We start from the raw sequence: 16,651 nt of genomic DNA, 5'->3' as shown, positions 1-16,651 counted from the left end.
AGACACCTCAACTACAAAACAACAGCTTCTCGACTCTACACTGAGACAGCACAGCTCTTCATGATACAGCCTCATTTTTGCAGTAGTTAGCATGTGGGTGGGTGAGTTGGAGGAGTGTAGGGGCGCGGGTTGGTGATCGGGGGGTGAAGTTAGAATTATTGCAAAAGAGATGCACACACAGTTTCTGTGACTGCACAGTTGTAGATCAGAATATTCTTAGCAAAAATATAGATTGACTGAAATTTCAAATGTTTTTGGTATCATTTACCAGAATATTGTTCAATTGGGTTTAGATTATTCTTATTATTTAAATTATTGATTCCAATATGGCATTATTGTTGAGAACTATATTTAGGGCACAATATTTGTTTTAAACGTAACTTTTGTTACCGTATCCTGATACCATAACTAAGCATGCATATGCACTCAGGAAGCTTGTGGGAATACTATCGGAAGGTATAGATCAGTGGTTCCCAACCTATGGTCCGGGGACCCCTGGGGGTCCGCGCAGCCTCCTCAGGGGGTCCGCGACTGCTCAGAAAATTAAATACTTTTAACAGATTAGGTCTCCAGCTTTCAGAAATAATAAGTGGGGGGTGTCCCTGGATTCCAATAATGATTCAGTGGGGGTCCCCAGGTTCCAGTAATGATAAAGTGGAGTCCACAGAAGTCAAAAGGTGGCATCCAAAGCTTTTCAAATTGGTGTCACTCAATGTTCAATCCAGAAGTCAACATTTCCATTGCTATGAATTACTATACTCAATTTGACCAGTCGACATTAGAGGGGAGTGAAAACTCCTATTTTTAGCTGCTATGGCTTTCATGGTTCCCAACAATATAGGTAACACAATAGCTGGATCAGACATAATAGGACATCTCAATTTTTGTCAAATATTGTATTGATGCCTCCATATAAAATGTTACATTTAATGACACAACCTCTACACATGTCTAATTGTTCTACCCTCCACATTGTCTCCAGACTGTTATCCAGATTCAGATACATGCATTTTAAAATTTTCACAAGGGGAAATACCATTCTGACAATATTTTTTCATCAAGATTCTCAGTTTTGGACACTACTCTGTGTTTTCTGTCTCTTCAAATTGTGTTCCATTGTTCCTGAGATTTTCCTGTACCCAGTGCTCTTTTCCACAAAGATACGTAGGACCATTTTGAAGGACTATGCATATTTTCTAAAATTTCTCAAATATTAGAAGTAAAACGTTTTGCTGTGTCAGTATTTCTAAAGAGCTATTCAAATAGAGTCAGATCTCTTACTCCCACATCCTTGTTAGTGAGGAAGAGAACCCAGATGAGATCACATTTGTAATATCTCCTTATCTAGAAACAAAGTTTTTTGTTAAGATGGAAATTATTTAATTTTCCCTCAGTGAAAGAGATTTCCTTTGGGTGCGACATCCCTTCTCCCTCCATTATATGAAGTGTACCCATCAGTGGTGGTGTAAAATCTGGATTGTAGTGTACCAATATGAAAGTGAAGGGAATTTTGTGATCCTAGGATTTTGCTACGTGTCCCATACTTCTATGACAGGTATTATGTCTGAAAAAAAGACTATAGCAGGGTTACTGTATCTCAGCAGCCACAATAGGTTTCAGAATAGAGTGCCCAAAAATTATCTCTCAATGAGTACCCGATGTTTTTCAGTTTCACACAGGGTCCACCCAAAGGCCATCCTAGGTGGGCTGACCCATAATAATTTTCATTGTTACGCAATCCTAGTCTGCCACCCATTTTTACCAGCCTGCATTCATTTTGTAGATACTCTGGGCCTTCTGTCTTCCCATATGAACGGAGCACAAGCTGAGTGTAGCTGGAGCATATCCCACCTCACAAAAGCCACTACTAGAGCTTGAAAATGGTATAAAAGATGAGCAGTTCATTTTCAGAGTCACTACTCTTTTCAGAAATTAAAATAAGTAAGGGGGACCATTGAAGATTTTGCTTGATGTTGATTTTCTGCGGGGTATTTTATCAAGATACTTCACTGTGGGAATAATATAAATGCCTTTGTATTGTATTCTATTTTTGCCCATTGAAAAGAGATGGAGAATTAATTTTAAACCCTGATATCACTCTATAGTGCTCTGGACACCCCGAGCAGGATTCACCAGGATTCATCAAAGTGAGCAGAACATCATAGGCAAAAGTTCCCTCTGTGTCAAGCCAATTTGTCACCCTTTGTCCTACAAGCACCTTTTTATTTTAGGGCCAGTGGTTCAACTCTCAAGGCAAACAGGGTGGGGTAAAAAGGGGCATCCATGTCTCACCCCCCATTCTAGTATGAAAGCTTCTGATTTTTTATTACTAATCATTGATGTGGTTACGGAAATTGTGTTACTCACTCAGATATATTTTTGCTTATTTGGACCAGAACCCATTTTAATAAGGGCCTAATGAAGAAACTATCAATCAACCCAGCAAAACAGCTTTTTGGCATCAAGGAATAGTAAGACCATGTAATTTTGCATATGATGGTTTTCTTCACTAGATGTATAACCCAATTAATATTAGCAAATGTTTGTCTGTGTTTTATAAACCCAGACTGAACCTGTTCAAAAGGGCATATAGAGCCCGATTACAAAATTGGCAGTCCTCGGACCGCCACACTCGCAGTGGCTGTTGGTCTGCCACAGTTGTGGTGGTCCAACCGCCACATTATGAGGTTGACGGGCAGCCCCGCCAACATACCACCATCTCTGCCGGGATCAAAGATCCTGACAGGCTCACGGTGGGTGCAGGTTGCAATCAGCCAGTGCGACGCTGACCTCAGCGCTGTCCGCCTGATTACAAATTTTCTCTGCCAGCCTTTTCATGGTGGTTTCACCACCAGCAAAAGGCAGGTGGAGAATAGGTGCAGATGGCCACAAGGGGCCCATGCACTGCCCATGGCATGGGCAGTGCAGATGTCCCCCTGCCCACCACCCTTGTAATGCTGCCACCGCTTTCCCACTGGGCTGACCAGCAGAAACTTTTGTTTCCGCTAGTCAGCCCAGCAGGAAAGTCATAATGGGTCTGGCTGGGAGGTCGCCACTAGAGTGGGGACCATCTTGTCGGGAGTTTGGCAGACAGGTGTACCCATCCACCAACCTCGTAATCAGGGCCTTCATTTTTAATGAGTGGCCAAAATGTTAGTAAATATTTTGAGATCAGGATTTACTGGGGATATAGACCTGTACACTGAGCACATTTTCGGTATGAATGATAAGGTGGAGGTGGTCAGTAATATGTTATGAGATGCTTTCAAAGCAGTAATAAGGGGAAATTGTGCAGTAGTTAACATCAATCGGCAATAAACTTGAATATTAACAAAATAAAGATCAGAACAAGACCATGGAGAATAGGGAGAACACTACAAGATGGAAGGTACAATAGCTGTGCTTTGATCAGTTACAACCTTAAGAGGTCCACTGAACCTACTATATGCCCAGTGTATTGGAAGAGCACTTGTAAGGATTAAACAGCACTCCTATGAACTTATCAAATAACATAGGCCACTAGCTGTAAAATCAGGAAATGGTCACCATACCGTGCTGCGCTGCGTTACAGGGAAAGGGCAGGAAAGCACCATATTTATTACAATATGGCACAGTCCTGTCCTTTCCCCAGCACTGGTGCACAATGGGCTGCCTAGCGCCAACACAGGCAGCCTTGCACCATGTTGCAAGGGTGCCTGTATTGCATGCTGGATTTTTTGTGTGCAGGAAGAAACACCTTCCTGCACAAAAGCCACCCTGAGAGGCATATTCCTTATCTCATTTTATGGGTGCTGCAACATGCGGCACACATAGAAAGAGGACTTAACAAGGAGAAATAAAATATTTCACCTTGTTACGCCTCCACTGAGGAGGTGTCTCTTTTTGGTGCATTACAAGGTCCACTACTTCTGGTAAATACGGGAATGTGTCAAAAACATGTGAGTTGCATTGGAATATCCATGCAATGCCCATGGAAAGCCATCCCAGGGCAGAGTAAAGGCAGCGTAGTGGTTTGCGCTGCATTTTCTTACTGCAGATTTATGGAGCACTGAGGGGCACACAAAGTGGCCTTGCTTGTCTTCATAAATCACAAGTAAGGTTTGTGTCACACATATACAATTGTACAGTAGTGCATATGTAATGCAAATCAACTCATGAATATGCCCCTCAGTGTTTTTGTAATACACTTGATATTCTGCTGTGGAGTCTGTTCGCTGCCAGAGAAAAAATCTAAAATTGGACGAATGGAGTACAAAAAGGCTTAGTAGAGAGTCAGAAATTAATCTACATTGTCAGGAACCCACGACATTCGGTTGTTTTTGGTTCACAGTTGCTTAAGAGGTATGAGCCTAGATGAATAATTGCAAAAATATTGTAGGAGGAAGTTAGATCTTAAATCTAATGATGTCAATCTGCACGATCTTACAGCTATTGCTGGGTAAATGTTTGATCCATTAATAATTTATTTGTATAATATGCATAATAATACCAGAAAATCAATAAAATATGCTGAAATTATGAAGAGCAACTTAGGTTTCAAATACTGTAAACAAAAAAAAGAAATTTAGTTATTAGAAGTATCATCGTCACATTGGAAGTGACAGAAAGGTGATACTCGCTCAATCTTCCCTGGCATAGTGCCACCTTGCTTTTGATTTAGGGGGGCATTTTTGCCATTTTCAGATCTGCTACTTGATCATTCTCCTTTGTCAGGTCTATTATCAACAGATCCACCTCAGAAAGTCAAATGACGTGCTAGTTAGAGTTCAACCGAAGTGAGATAGCAAATGGGTATACCCAACAGTATTTGATTTACCACTGCTGTTTTTTTTTTGTGATTGGGTTCAGAGCTTTCCATTAAGAGTATACTGCGAGAGGTCTTGATATAGCTGAATCCTATTGTCATTGAAGGTTGTCAATTCTCATTTCCTTGCTTCTCTTAGGATATTATCCTTTATCCATTAAAAGGAAATTTGTTTATTACATTCTTAGGACAGGCACTCAGTGATTCTCTGGGAGCACGCAATATTGAGAATACCATAATGCAAATATCTTGATTACCATCTCATGGGATATATTGTAAATAATTAAAACGCAGGTCTCCACCTCCCAGGTTTCGGTTGACCTCTTCACAATTCATATTCTAACAGTTCCCTTTTTGATGCTTATGTTTAAGTTTTTTTGCGGGCATTGATCGGGTTGAAATGTGCTCCTAATTAATCTTGACTTTTTTGCCAATTTGGTTGCATATTCTCTGCAATATCAGTGATTTCCACTGTAATTTTTGTTTCTACGCTGTGTAGTTGGTTAGCAAACACCTTACTCATATTGGTCTGCCAATCTGACAGACTGCCTTGTAGCCCCCCTTTTGGCAGAGGTTGAGGGTCATTCTTTTTGTAAGCCATCTCTCCATCCAAGACATTCACCTCAGCGAAGAATGTTTTAGTAAATTCCCTGTTTTTCTCCAAGCTAGAGTGGAGATGTTCCTACAGTCTGCGGCTCTCTACTGCCTTCATGGATAGTGGTTGGACAAACACCATCAAATTACAGAGGTAGCAGCTCCAAGCTGAAAATTCCCTGCCATTCTCTTTTCAAGCACCCCTCTCGTCTCTTCCCGAGGTCGGGTAGTCCAGCCTCACTCAAACAATTGAGACCCTACATGGCCACTAGGCTGGATGTGAGTGGGTTAGTGGGAGGTGGGACAGCTTAACAGAGGCCTGTGAGTCTTTTCCTTGTACTCCAGGACCAGAGCAGTTGCCTCAGTAGCCCTCAGTTGTTCTCATATTCAACACAGATGTTATTCACTTCACTGGGTATGTTAACATATTAAAGCCAGTATAGTGTCATCTAGGAGGAGCCCACTGCTAGAGCTCTGTGCTCACTCTGGCACTGGCCATTCACCCTTATTTGTCATTTTTACAAAGCACATCTCAACCCATGAGGTGTCAGAGTGCTGTATGTCAGAAAAACATTGTGTTGCATAGCGATCCCTTACAGTGGACTCATCATAAAACTAAACCCAATGTCAGCTAGTGAACATAAAACATTGGTAAAATGTCAATTCTTTAGAAGTCAGAGAATAAAATACTAAAAACTTGATCTAAGCTGCAATAGATAAAAAAGAGAAAAATAAATAGCAATGAGGCAAGAAGATAGCTGACCGGTAAATAAATGCAAGAACTACAGAAATGTGAAGTCCTCGGAAGAGAGGGAAAGATGTGACTATAGTGGGGTTGGCTGGGAAACATAAATATGGAGGGAATGCAAGAAAGAATTTGCTACATCAGAGACTGTGGGAAATAGGAAAATAAAGCAGAAAGAACAAATTGGCCACATGATTACACTAAAGGTGGGACGCAGTGAAAAGATAAGACACAAAAGGAACAGAGCTATAATTGAAAGGAGTGGTCCATAGAGAGGTGAGATGGGAAAAGGAATGCAAACATCTCTTACATTGGCAGGACCCGCTGTCACAGTAGTTCTTAACAATGCAATGAAATGTGCCATGCGGCTCCATCAAGATGACTATGCTGCACAGCACACTTTCAATATCTTTTTTTATTTTTAAAAACAAAAAACCAAAGCAGGATAAAAAAAGCAATTACTCCTTCATCATGGGAGAAAGCGGTGGAGTCTAAAAGTGAAAACTCTAAATTAGGGCTTTAAAGTTTTGATGGTGGTCTTTTGTACATCTTAGGTGAACTAACACTGAGTTCCAGATGGTTAAGGCTGCTATGTAAAGGATTATTTGACCCTCCTACAATATTTAAATTTCTTGGTTTCCAATCTTCCTTTGACATTTCTTCTTGAGTTCTTGTTGCCGGAGTGGAAGACCGTTACACAAGTTTATATCAAAAAATCATATCTTATTTCTGTATTACAATTTCTAAAACATTTGTTGAAATATTTCTTAGCTCCGAAAATATCAAATAAATTCTTGCACTAGCAATTACATGCGCTGGACCTGTGAATACCCTAGCCATCTTGTCTACATTGCTTATTCTTTTGATTCACCAATATAGGAGGGAAAGTCCATCAAAATACTGACTCCAGCCTTAATTCTGTGGGAAAAATATTGGGGACCAAAAAATGGTTAGTGCATTTACCTTCAATGTATGTAGATGTGGAGTTAAGAATAGTAAATCCATTCTTACCTATATATATGCATTTTTCTTCTCCATATTTTGGTCCTCTATATTGTGTCCACAATAAATAGATGGTTAATATTTTGGAGATAATATTTTGACATACATCTGTAGGAGATTAGAGAGAGTGCATGAGTAACTTCACCTATGTTTTCATCCAGCCTGGTCAATTGATAGGCATGCCATCCTCCCCGTTCTGGCTTGCTTGTCTACTGAGAGACAGTTACCTCTGAATCAGGGAAGGACTATGAATGAGCTCTAAAGGGTGGATTGCGGCCTGTAGCCCCTGCTCCCTACATTCTACCACATTCGCGGTGCTGCCTTATCTCAGCAAGTTGGAAAAGTGGAAGACGGACAAGATTGTGAAGAGGCCATAGAATTCTGAGCAGTGCAATGCACATTATTTTTCTGGGAAATTAAAGTTGTTAATATATGGGTCGATTATTTCCATAAACCTGGCAGTCGTTTTCTCAAATTTCAGAATATTGGCAGTTGCATGGTCCAAAGGAAAGTACAAGTGGAACTAAAACTCAGAATGGAGTTTATGAAAATCGTCATATGTTTGTTATGTAAAGATGTAATGTAGGCCTTGCAAAAGAAACCACATGTAAGTGTCTATAAATACTTAAATTGACCTGGCTAGATAATGATGCCTGCATAAACAGCAAAGTGATGAATGGAATGCTTGAATAAATTTAAAGCACTTACAATCACTCGCGGCTGCATCCCAATCCATCATTTTTTACCCACTGTGCCTCCTCAGTTTGTACCCAGCCATATACAAATCAGAATTGACCTTGCTCCAATGGGAACAGCAGCCCGAGCTGCCAGACCAAGTCCTCACTGAACCGGCACTCAAGCAACCAGTGACCGGTTTTAACCTGATTAACCCTAATTAGAGAAAAACTAGAGTGAAACGGGTCATGGTTTGCTGTATTCCACTTCAGGGAGGACCTGGCCCTGCAATTTGGATTGGACTGCACTGATCCCATTGGAGCAGGGTCAAGACTGATTTTATTATGGCTGGGTCCAAATTGAGATGGCATGGTGTGCAAAATATTGATTGATTGGGATACAGCCCCTACTAATCACAGATGGCTGAAATTAATTAAAGCCATTCATCTATGAGCATAACTGGTATGCCCAGACATGGGTCCTGTGCATACTGTGTCACTGGAATCAAGATATACCTGAATGATGAGCCCTGATTAGGGTGACACTGGTCCTAGGTTACTTTTTTCCGGTTCAGGGAGGTCGTGGTACTTCAGGCTGCACTGTTCCTATTGGAGCAGGGTCAGGACTGTGTTGCACATATCTGGGTCCAAACTGAAGTGGCATGGTATGCAAAATAGCGATAGACTGGAATGCTGCCCAGATAATTACCAGTGGCTGAGATTAATTCAAGTATTCCATCCATCTTTTTTTGTATACTTTAGTGTGTTGATCTAAGTGGGACAAGTATGCCCGGACCTGGGTCCCATGCACAGTGTGTCACTGGAGTCAGGCTATACCTAGCAGACGAGTCTTATCTAGGGCAAAACCGGTCCTGGGTCATTTGTATACCGGTTCGGGGAGGACCCAGTCTAGCAGTTCAGACTGGACTGTTTCCACAGGAGCAGGGTCAAGTCTGAATTAAATATAGCTGGGTCCAAGCTTAGGTGTCATGGTATGGTAATTTAACGGGCCCCTCTACAATGTACCTGTAGAGGCCCCCCCCCCGGACCCAGTCAGGGGAATGCCACCTGTGCACAGTGTACCGAGGGGGCTGTGGGGGCCTTTGTTTTGCCACTGCTTTTGTGCATAATTTAGATATTGATGGATGGTAAAGGGATTTAGCAGCACTTATTATACTTTGCCTCAATTCACACCAGAATGTATGCCACTTACTTAATTACTTTTTGTATCTTTTGCTCTACCTCATTTCATCTCCTTTCAATTATTTCCTTTAATGGTTACCCTATCTGACCCCTGTGTCTGATTTTTGGAACATTCTTTCCATTGACACCCGTCTTTCTTCGTCCTCCTTCATTCCTCTGAACCAGAAGGCAGTCAGGTATGGTACTCTTTGAAGAGATCTTTCTATGAAAGGTTGATTACGGGGTATGCTTCACACTCTGCTCCCCAGCTTGCAAATGAGCCCGTTAATACTTTCTCATTTTTTTCTGGACACTAGAGGTACTCCTCACATTATCGCTTTATGTATACATCAAAGCAATTGCAGCATTTTCTTGTTATTCTGTATTCTAGATCCCGCAATTTCTCACTATGTCTTCTCTTTCTCAGGTCTCTCTGCAGTTGGCCTGCGGTGCTTTTCTTCTGAATCAAACCTTCTCAGATGCCATTAATATTCCACTGGAAAAGCTGAAATGGACGTCTCCTTTCAGCTGCCACCGTGCAGCCCTCAGTCCCATCTCCCACAGTTCATCTTCCAGCTCCTTCAGCACCAAGAAGACTGGTACTCATGCTGAACCACGAAGCCCAGGGGTCACCAGCCAGTTTTTGACACCAGAGGCGGACCTTTCTTTCAACACACAGAACGGACATGATGAAAGTAAAGATGAACCTTTACGAATGCGACACCTGTCAGGCAGCGCAGTGGAACATGTGTCAAAGGCACTGAAGTCAGAAAATGAGCTGTCTCCACCTGCCATCACCATCAGACGTTTTTCCTCTCCAGAAAGCACACGCACATCACCCTCCTCCCTTGCAGACAGTGGCCGTGGTTCTGAAAATGAGAGCAGTGAGATGCAGGCCATGATGGAAACCATAATGCATCAGCCAAGTGCTGACCCTGAAGGAACCCTCTGGGCCACTGCTGTGGCACTGGCCTGGCTTGAACACAGCTCAGCCGCTTACTTCATTGAGTGGGAGTTGGTAGCAGCAAAGGCCTGCATGTGGCTCGAAGGGCAGCAGGTCCCAGAGGGCCGCAGCTTATCAACGGTGAAGTCTGCAGCCCAGCAGCTCTTTGTACTGCTAAGACACTGGGATGAGAACCTGCAGTTCAACGTTCTGTGCTACAATCCCAACAGTGTTTAGGTGGAGTAAATAAAGCCAGGAAATATTGAAAGGATAAATTGTGGTGGTGGAAAGCCCTATGAAAAAGACAGGGTAGTATATAGTCTTAAAATGGTGTATACCCATGTTATTATGACTGAGCCACCAGTTGTTATGTGGTGTTAGGTGATGGAGGCTCTTCCAGTTGCATCTCCAACAGCACTTTCAACAAATCTCACTCCAAGGAGAGACATATCTAGACAATGAGATTTAAGAAAAGGTGGCATTTTAAAACTAAGATTACGAGCTTTAATCTAAGTTTGCACTGTGTCTGCCCCAATTACTCTGACAACTAAGGTCAACAAAACGGACTTGCTGTAAAGCTAGATACCCTGCCGGTTCCTCAAGATCACTGCCGTAAGGTAGAGGTGTCAAGCGTGAAGTAGAAGCTGAAGACTTCTGCCTGGGCTGGCATGGTGCCAGTGTGTGGGGCACGAAAGTATTCATATGCCCTACACATTTAGTGCTCTGGTTGGTGTGTGACCTTCTGCTTGGGGCAAATTGGCTGGCAGGCATGCCCAGTGGCATGCTCTGTCTTGATTGTTTCATGTGCCCCACTGCATGCAGCACTGTGGTTGGCATTTGTCACCTGCTGCATGCAGCACTGTGGTTGGTGTGTGGCTTGCTGCATGCAGTGCCTTCTTTGATATGTATGTGCCTGTTGCATGCAGCACCATGGTTGGTGAGTGTGTCCTGCTGCATCGTAGTTGGTGTGTGCAGTGCTGCATGCAGTGCTGTGTTTGCTATGGGTGTCCTGGAGAGGGCTGCCTAAGTGTCTTACAAAAACGTATTCGAAGTTTGTGGGTTTGTGCGGGATGAGCAGCGGATCGAGGTGTCTGGTAAAATAATCCCGAAAGCTGAAAGGTTCTATGCATTAAAACAATCCTAGCAGGCACAGTTTTTGACCCTCTCGAATTCTACCGCTATTTCAGTAGCCCTGTGCTACTGCACTCCCTGAGTAAAATGCCTTCTGCCCTCACCTACCCTGAACACATCAGATTCAACCTTTTCTATTCTACTTTTCTTCTTGGGTGCTCTCAGATTACACCTTCCTACCTCCACTTTACTGCTCTTTCACCTCATACGACGTTTCCTCACACTTACCCCCGTTCCTCCCTTCATACCCAGCCTTGTTGTCATGCTACCCTCTTCCTGAACCCCTAAAACCCAATTGCAGGGTTCCTCACTCTTTCACTCTGCAGGTCCCAAATTCATCCTTAAAGGTACCATGTTACTGTCCCTGCATCCATCTCTTTCAGTCTCTGTGTCCCTCACTTTTCGGCTCTTGAATCTTTCACATTCTGCATGTAGTTTATCTGCCTTCCTTTTCCTGCTCTTATCTGATACATCACTTTCTACTGTCGGTTTTCTGCATCTGACCAACGTCACACCTCTCTTCCCCCTCACCTCCCAGATACATGTTCCATTTTACCAACATCTCCATCCTTGAACCCCTCAAATTCAGCCTTCTTGTCATGTCTTTTTGCTTCCACACAACACATTCAGGCCCATATTTATACTTTGTTAGCGCCGCATTTGCGCCGCTTTTTGACGCAAAATCAGCGCAAACTTACAAAATACAAGTATTTTGAAGTTTGCGCCGATTTTGCGTCAAAAAATGACGCAAACGCGGCGCTAAAAAAGTATAAATATGGGCCTCAGTCCCTAATTCCAACCTTCCCTTGTCCTGCAACCCTCAGACCTCACCTTTACCTCACTTCCTACTCTATGTTCATCTTCATCATAGCTCTCATCTTACTATATATTTGGAGGGCCTAATCCTCTTTTTTTTTTATTTTTATGCAATTTCCTAATATGCCATTCCAACAATTATTACGGTCCAGTGCAGATCTCATTAAAAATCACGTTTGATTCGCTGTTAAATGTCAACTTGCCTTTACTACAGTACTGCCATGTTGAAAAATGTGCACCCCTCATATTTCGGTTTACTGTCCACAGGACTGTGTTCCTTATTTATTAAAGTGAACCAACTCATGATGAGATTCCACCTTACCATCCAAACTCTTTGCTGTTGCCCCCGCAGCTGTAAAGTCAGGATCCACACACCCCTGGTTACCTATCCCTTTAAACATTTGTCTCCAGCTTTCAACGCAGGCCATTAGATTCAATCTTAATGCTCCACCACTGTGCTCCTGCACCCCCAGTTTAGCCTTACTGCCCTCACCTCTCTGCTCCTGTTAAACATCAGATGTGTTGCTTAAGTAGCAACTTAGGCCCACAGGAGATTAACACATACTTCTTGTATATCAATATATTCCGGCAGACCATTTACTGAGTCTGGATGTAGAGAGGGAAATGCTGCAATTGACACTGCTCTCAGTCGCACACCTTTTATTTTGTGGCTCCATTGACAAGAGAGGGCCTTTGTAGATATATATCACGTGACCGTATTGGAAATTCTGTTACCCCCCTTGAGTTTGCCTTGCGCTTTGGTTTTGTGATTTTTTTGGCGACTGTGTATTGCCCCAAGTGTTTGCAAATGTGTCCCTGACGTCCAGTATTTGAAGTGATTGTGTAGTATCATCTTCTGTACTTTGGCGGCTATGAGAGAGGTTGGGTATTGCCCCTTTTAATATGGTGCACTGTTAGAGAGGTTAGATGTTTTCTTGAAACTATGTTCTGCTGGCAGAGAAGGTGGCCTTTTCTTTTAAACCAGTGGTGTGCTGTCAGGAAGATTGGATATTGCTTTTGCCCTAGTATGGTGTTGTCAGAAAGTTTAAGTTTCACATCTGTATCTTTGTGCTTTTTTCAGAAAGAGTGTGTATTGCTTCTGCCTCTGTGGTGTGCTGGGATGAACACACATTTCCTCTGCCTCTGTGGTATGTTGTTAGAGATTTAGTCTAGCTTCTGCTACTGTGATTCTGTCAGAGATGTCTTTTGTCACCTTTGCCACAGTGGCGCACTTTCTGAGTGAGTCAATTTTAACTTTGTCGCTGTGATGAAATGTCAAGAAGGCTGGATTTTGCTTCTGTTTGGTGGCGCATTTTCAGAGAATTTATATTTGCTATTTCCAGTGCTGTGTTGTCAGGGAGACCTGGAGCAGTCCATGTCTATGGTCACTGTTTTCAGAGATATGGAATATTGCGTCAGTCCCTGTAGTGTATTGTCAGAGAGGGTGGGTATTGCCTGCGTTCATAAGCCATGCAGTCTGAGAATTACCTCCCACATGTGTGTGTTTGCAGAGAGGTTGTTAAGTGCATCTACAAATATAGTGAGTTTTCATAGAGGTTAGATGTTGCTATGTATGTCCTCTGTGCTGTGGGAGAAGATGGCCATAGCCCCTCCCTTTCTGGTTCACTGTCAGAGAAACTTAGGGACATATGTAAGAAAAGTGGTGCTGCACACAGTGAAGCGCTACTTTTGTTGCGCCCCTTAATGCCCCCTAATGCTACCATGTGTGTGCTGCATTTAAAATACAGTGCATCGTGGCGGTAGTTAGGGGACTAGCATCTAAATTTGTTACATTAGTCCAGCGCTTTGCAGGATTAATGCTAATCCTGCAAAGCACCCCGAGGCCCATTGTAAGCAATGGAAGCCTCCTTTTCAAGCGGCTCTGAGCATGCGTTAAAAATGCTGAAAAAATGATGCAAGGAAATCTCTTGTATTTCTTTGCACCATTTGTTTGCCCCCCCCTAATGGGGGAACGCCCCCTTTGCATACATTATGCCTGGCACAGGCATAAAGTAACGCAAAGGGTTGCAAAGTGGCACAATGCATGCATTGCGCCACTTTGTAAATATGGCGTTCCGTTTTTGGTCTTCTAACACCACATTAGCATAAAAAAAGAACACTAATGTGGGGTTGGAATGCCACAATGGGCTCTTAAATTTGCCCCTTAGCTTTCTTCTTCACCTGTTGTGCGCCGTTAGAGTTTAAATGTAGGCACTAAGCTGTGTCGTGTTGTAAAGGGATGGAGGGTATTGCCTCTCTCATTTATTGTGAGAGGTTGAGTGCTGATTCTGACCCTATGGAGTGCTGTTCATTGTTGAGTAGTGGATTGCCACGGTAGTGTGCTGCCACAGAGTTCCAGTATTGCCTCGGCTCCTGTCTTGTGCAATCAGAGAGAGTGGCTATTGCCTCTGCGGTATGCTGACAGAAGCAAGACATTACTTCTGCCAATGTTGTGTGTTTAAAGGGGTAAGTATTGGATACACATTTTTGAGTATTTGCATAGTGTTTGCTTCTACCTCTGTGATGTGGTGTGTTTCATGAAAGTTTGGGCATGTGATGACTCTCGGGTATGCTGGTTGCATGGTTGGGCATTGCGTTTTCCTTTGAGTGAATAATCACTGAGTATGATTATTGCCTCTGCTCCTCTAGTGTGTTTGCCAAGAGGTTAGGTATTGTTTCTGCCACTGTTTTGTGAGGTTGGACATAACCTAACATCATATGGGATATTTATCGTGAGGCTGTACATTGTCTTTGGTGGGCTGCTGTTGTATCTGTAAAGAGGTTAGACATTATCTAGCCCCTGTGGTGTGAGGTGGAAACTTTGGGTATTTTCGTTAGGTTTGTGGTGTGCTGCAATACAGACATATTAACCCTCTCTGCACTTGTTGAGTGCTGTAGGGGAGTTTTTACATTCCTCTGCAATGGCTTGCATTTCATAGATGATGTGCTTATTCAGATGCTGTGCTGCCCAGTGTGTGGTGGTCTTTGAAAAAAGAACATTAAAATCCTGGATCGGAGAGGAGGGGTTTCTTCTACAAAATACCAAGTTCTCTCCCAGTCGACCTTTAGTCTAGCCACTCTTTTTTTTCTGTGATGTGATTGGTTGTCTGTTCTGTGACCTCATAAGCTTGAGGTCAGATTTTGTGGACTGCCTCCTCGTTTGCACTTTGAATATCTTAATATTATACTTTATATAATTATATCTTAACTTGCAATTTCTTGTCACAACTGAGTAAAACAATATTTGTTATTCGATTGTAAAATTGTATTGTCTTCTTCATTATTCCAATTAATTTTTTTGTTTCATTTTTAAAAATTCGATGATTTCAACTAGGTAAAATAAACAGAAGACGAATAAGCTTCTATTCACGGCAGATCATAGGATTAACAATCTTGGTGTCCCTAAATTAGTTACATTTCTTCAGGTAATCATTTAAATGTTGAACAGCGTCTGCAAATAACATAGCATGACACTTATGCAAAAAACTATTTTAAAAACTTTTCTTAACACTTGGTGCATGAAAAGATGAAATACCGATCCAGGATCCTTGTTTGTGCTGTATGTTGACAGCAAGAACTTATAATTCGAAAACATGAATAGAGAAGCTATCAAAACATTACTAATAATGTAATTCTTTTCTCTGCTAAAAAAAAGGTTTAGCTCACTAAGAATTTGTAGGTACAATAAATAAAACAAGGTAAAACACTCACTATCTTACAAAATGTGAATAGTAAGCACTGATATAAACTCGGAAAATGCACACACTTTTTGACATGTTTTCTTTCAAGCATATGTTGAAAACATTTGAAAGAAAGGCTTTGAAACCATACATTTAAATAAAAAAAAACGCCACAATACATAATTATTTTGTAAGGGCATCAGTAGTGAGTCTAAATTTGAGTTTAGGTCATAGATACAGTTGGTCAGTGCTGTGATCCAAACATACCCATATCAAGAACCATTGAAACAGGGTAAAGCATCAAAATAAATCAAGCTGCCATGTTTCCACGTTTTTCAAAGCACACAGTTTGGTTTCTGGTCATCTAGTGAACCAATTACATGATTAACTTAGTCAGCTGAGGCAGAATTGGGTAGAAAATGAATAAGTTGGGATGTACCTTCTACCAAATGGCAAAACAGTACATGGCTCAGAGATTGAGATTCCTTTATTGTGAGCAGCTACTATGACATTCATCCCTAAATGATTTGATATTTCTTTTGAAAATAATGAGTCACTATGAAACCTGTGAAAGGTAAATCAAGGAAAATGTTGAATCTTTTACTTCTGATGCCATTTAAAATTATTACTTAGCTGGTTTGACTACCAATGGGAATAAGAAATCTGTTCGGATGCATAATGGGATGTAATTTGATGCAATTAACACTTTTGCATTACATCAAACTGATTGGACATTTATGACCAAATCTTTATTTAATCTCCAAATGTGATCAATTATATTGACCAAATTGCTCAACTTATTGGACAACAATATTTCAAATATATCACTGATATTTAAATTTTGTTTCTATAGTCAAATCGTTTTCTGAGAAAGACAATTACTTGGATATATAGAAGGAAATTACTAGGATTAGGTGAAGAGTTACCAATTCAGCTTGGAACACAATTCCACCACTTATTAGTGAATACCCCAACAATTGAAATTGCTGTGAAAATGTATACAAATGTGGGTAGCTGTTCTTGAAGACTTTGGGAAGCAGTACACTATCATGTACAGAAACATATCATCCCCAGTTATAG

General features: G+C 41.7%; 1 protein-coding gene across 1 annotated transcript in view; it reads left to right on the top strand.

Annotated features, from left to right (window-relative positions):
- VWA5B1 (von Willebrand factor A domain containing 5B1) overlaps nt 1-11,722 on the top strand; it is a 917,148-nt gene extending 905,426 nt beyond the window's left edge. The window contains exon 21 of the mRNA XM_069242250.1: nt 9,429-11,722. Within this exon, the coding sequence (XP_069098351.1) occupies nt 9,429-10,181 (753 nt within the window). The 3' untranslated portion in view covers nt 10,182-11,722. The remainder of the gene's footprint in view (nt 1-9,428) is intronic.
- The last annotated feature ends 4,929 nt before the right edge of the window (nt 11,723-16,651 follow it).

Source organism: Pleurodeles waltl, chromosome 6 (genome assembly GCF_031143425.1).
Source record: "Pleurodeles waltl isolate 20211129_DDA chromosome 6, aPleWal1.hap1.20221129, whole genome shotgun sequence".
In the NCBI taxonomy this organism is placed as follows: Eukaryota; Metazoa; Chordata; class Amphibia; order Caudata; family Salamandridae; genus Pleurodeles; species Pleurodeles waltl.
This window is presented reverse-complemented; position numbering and strand designations above follow the sequence as displayed.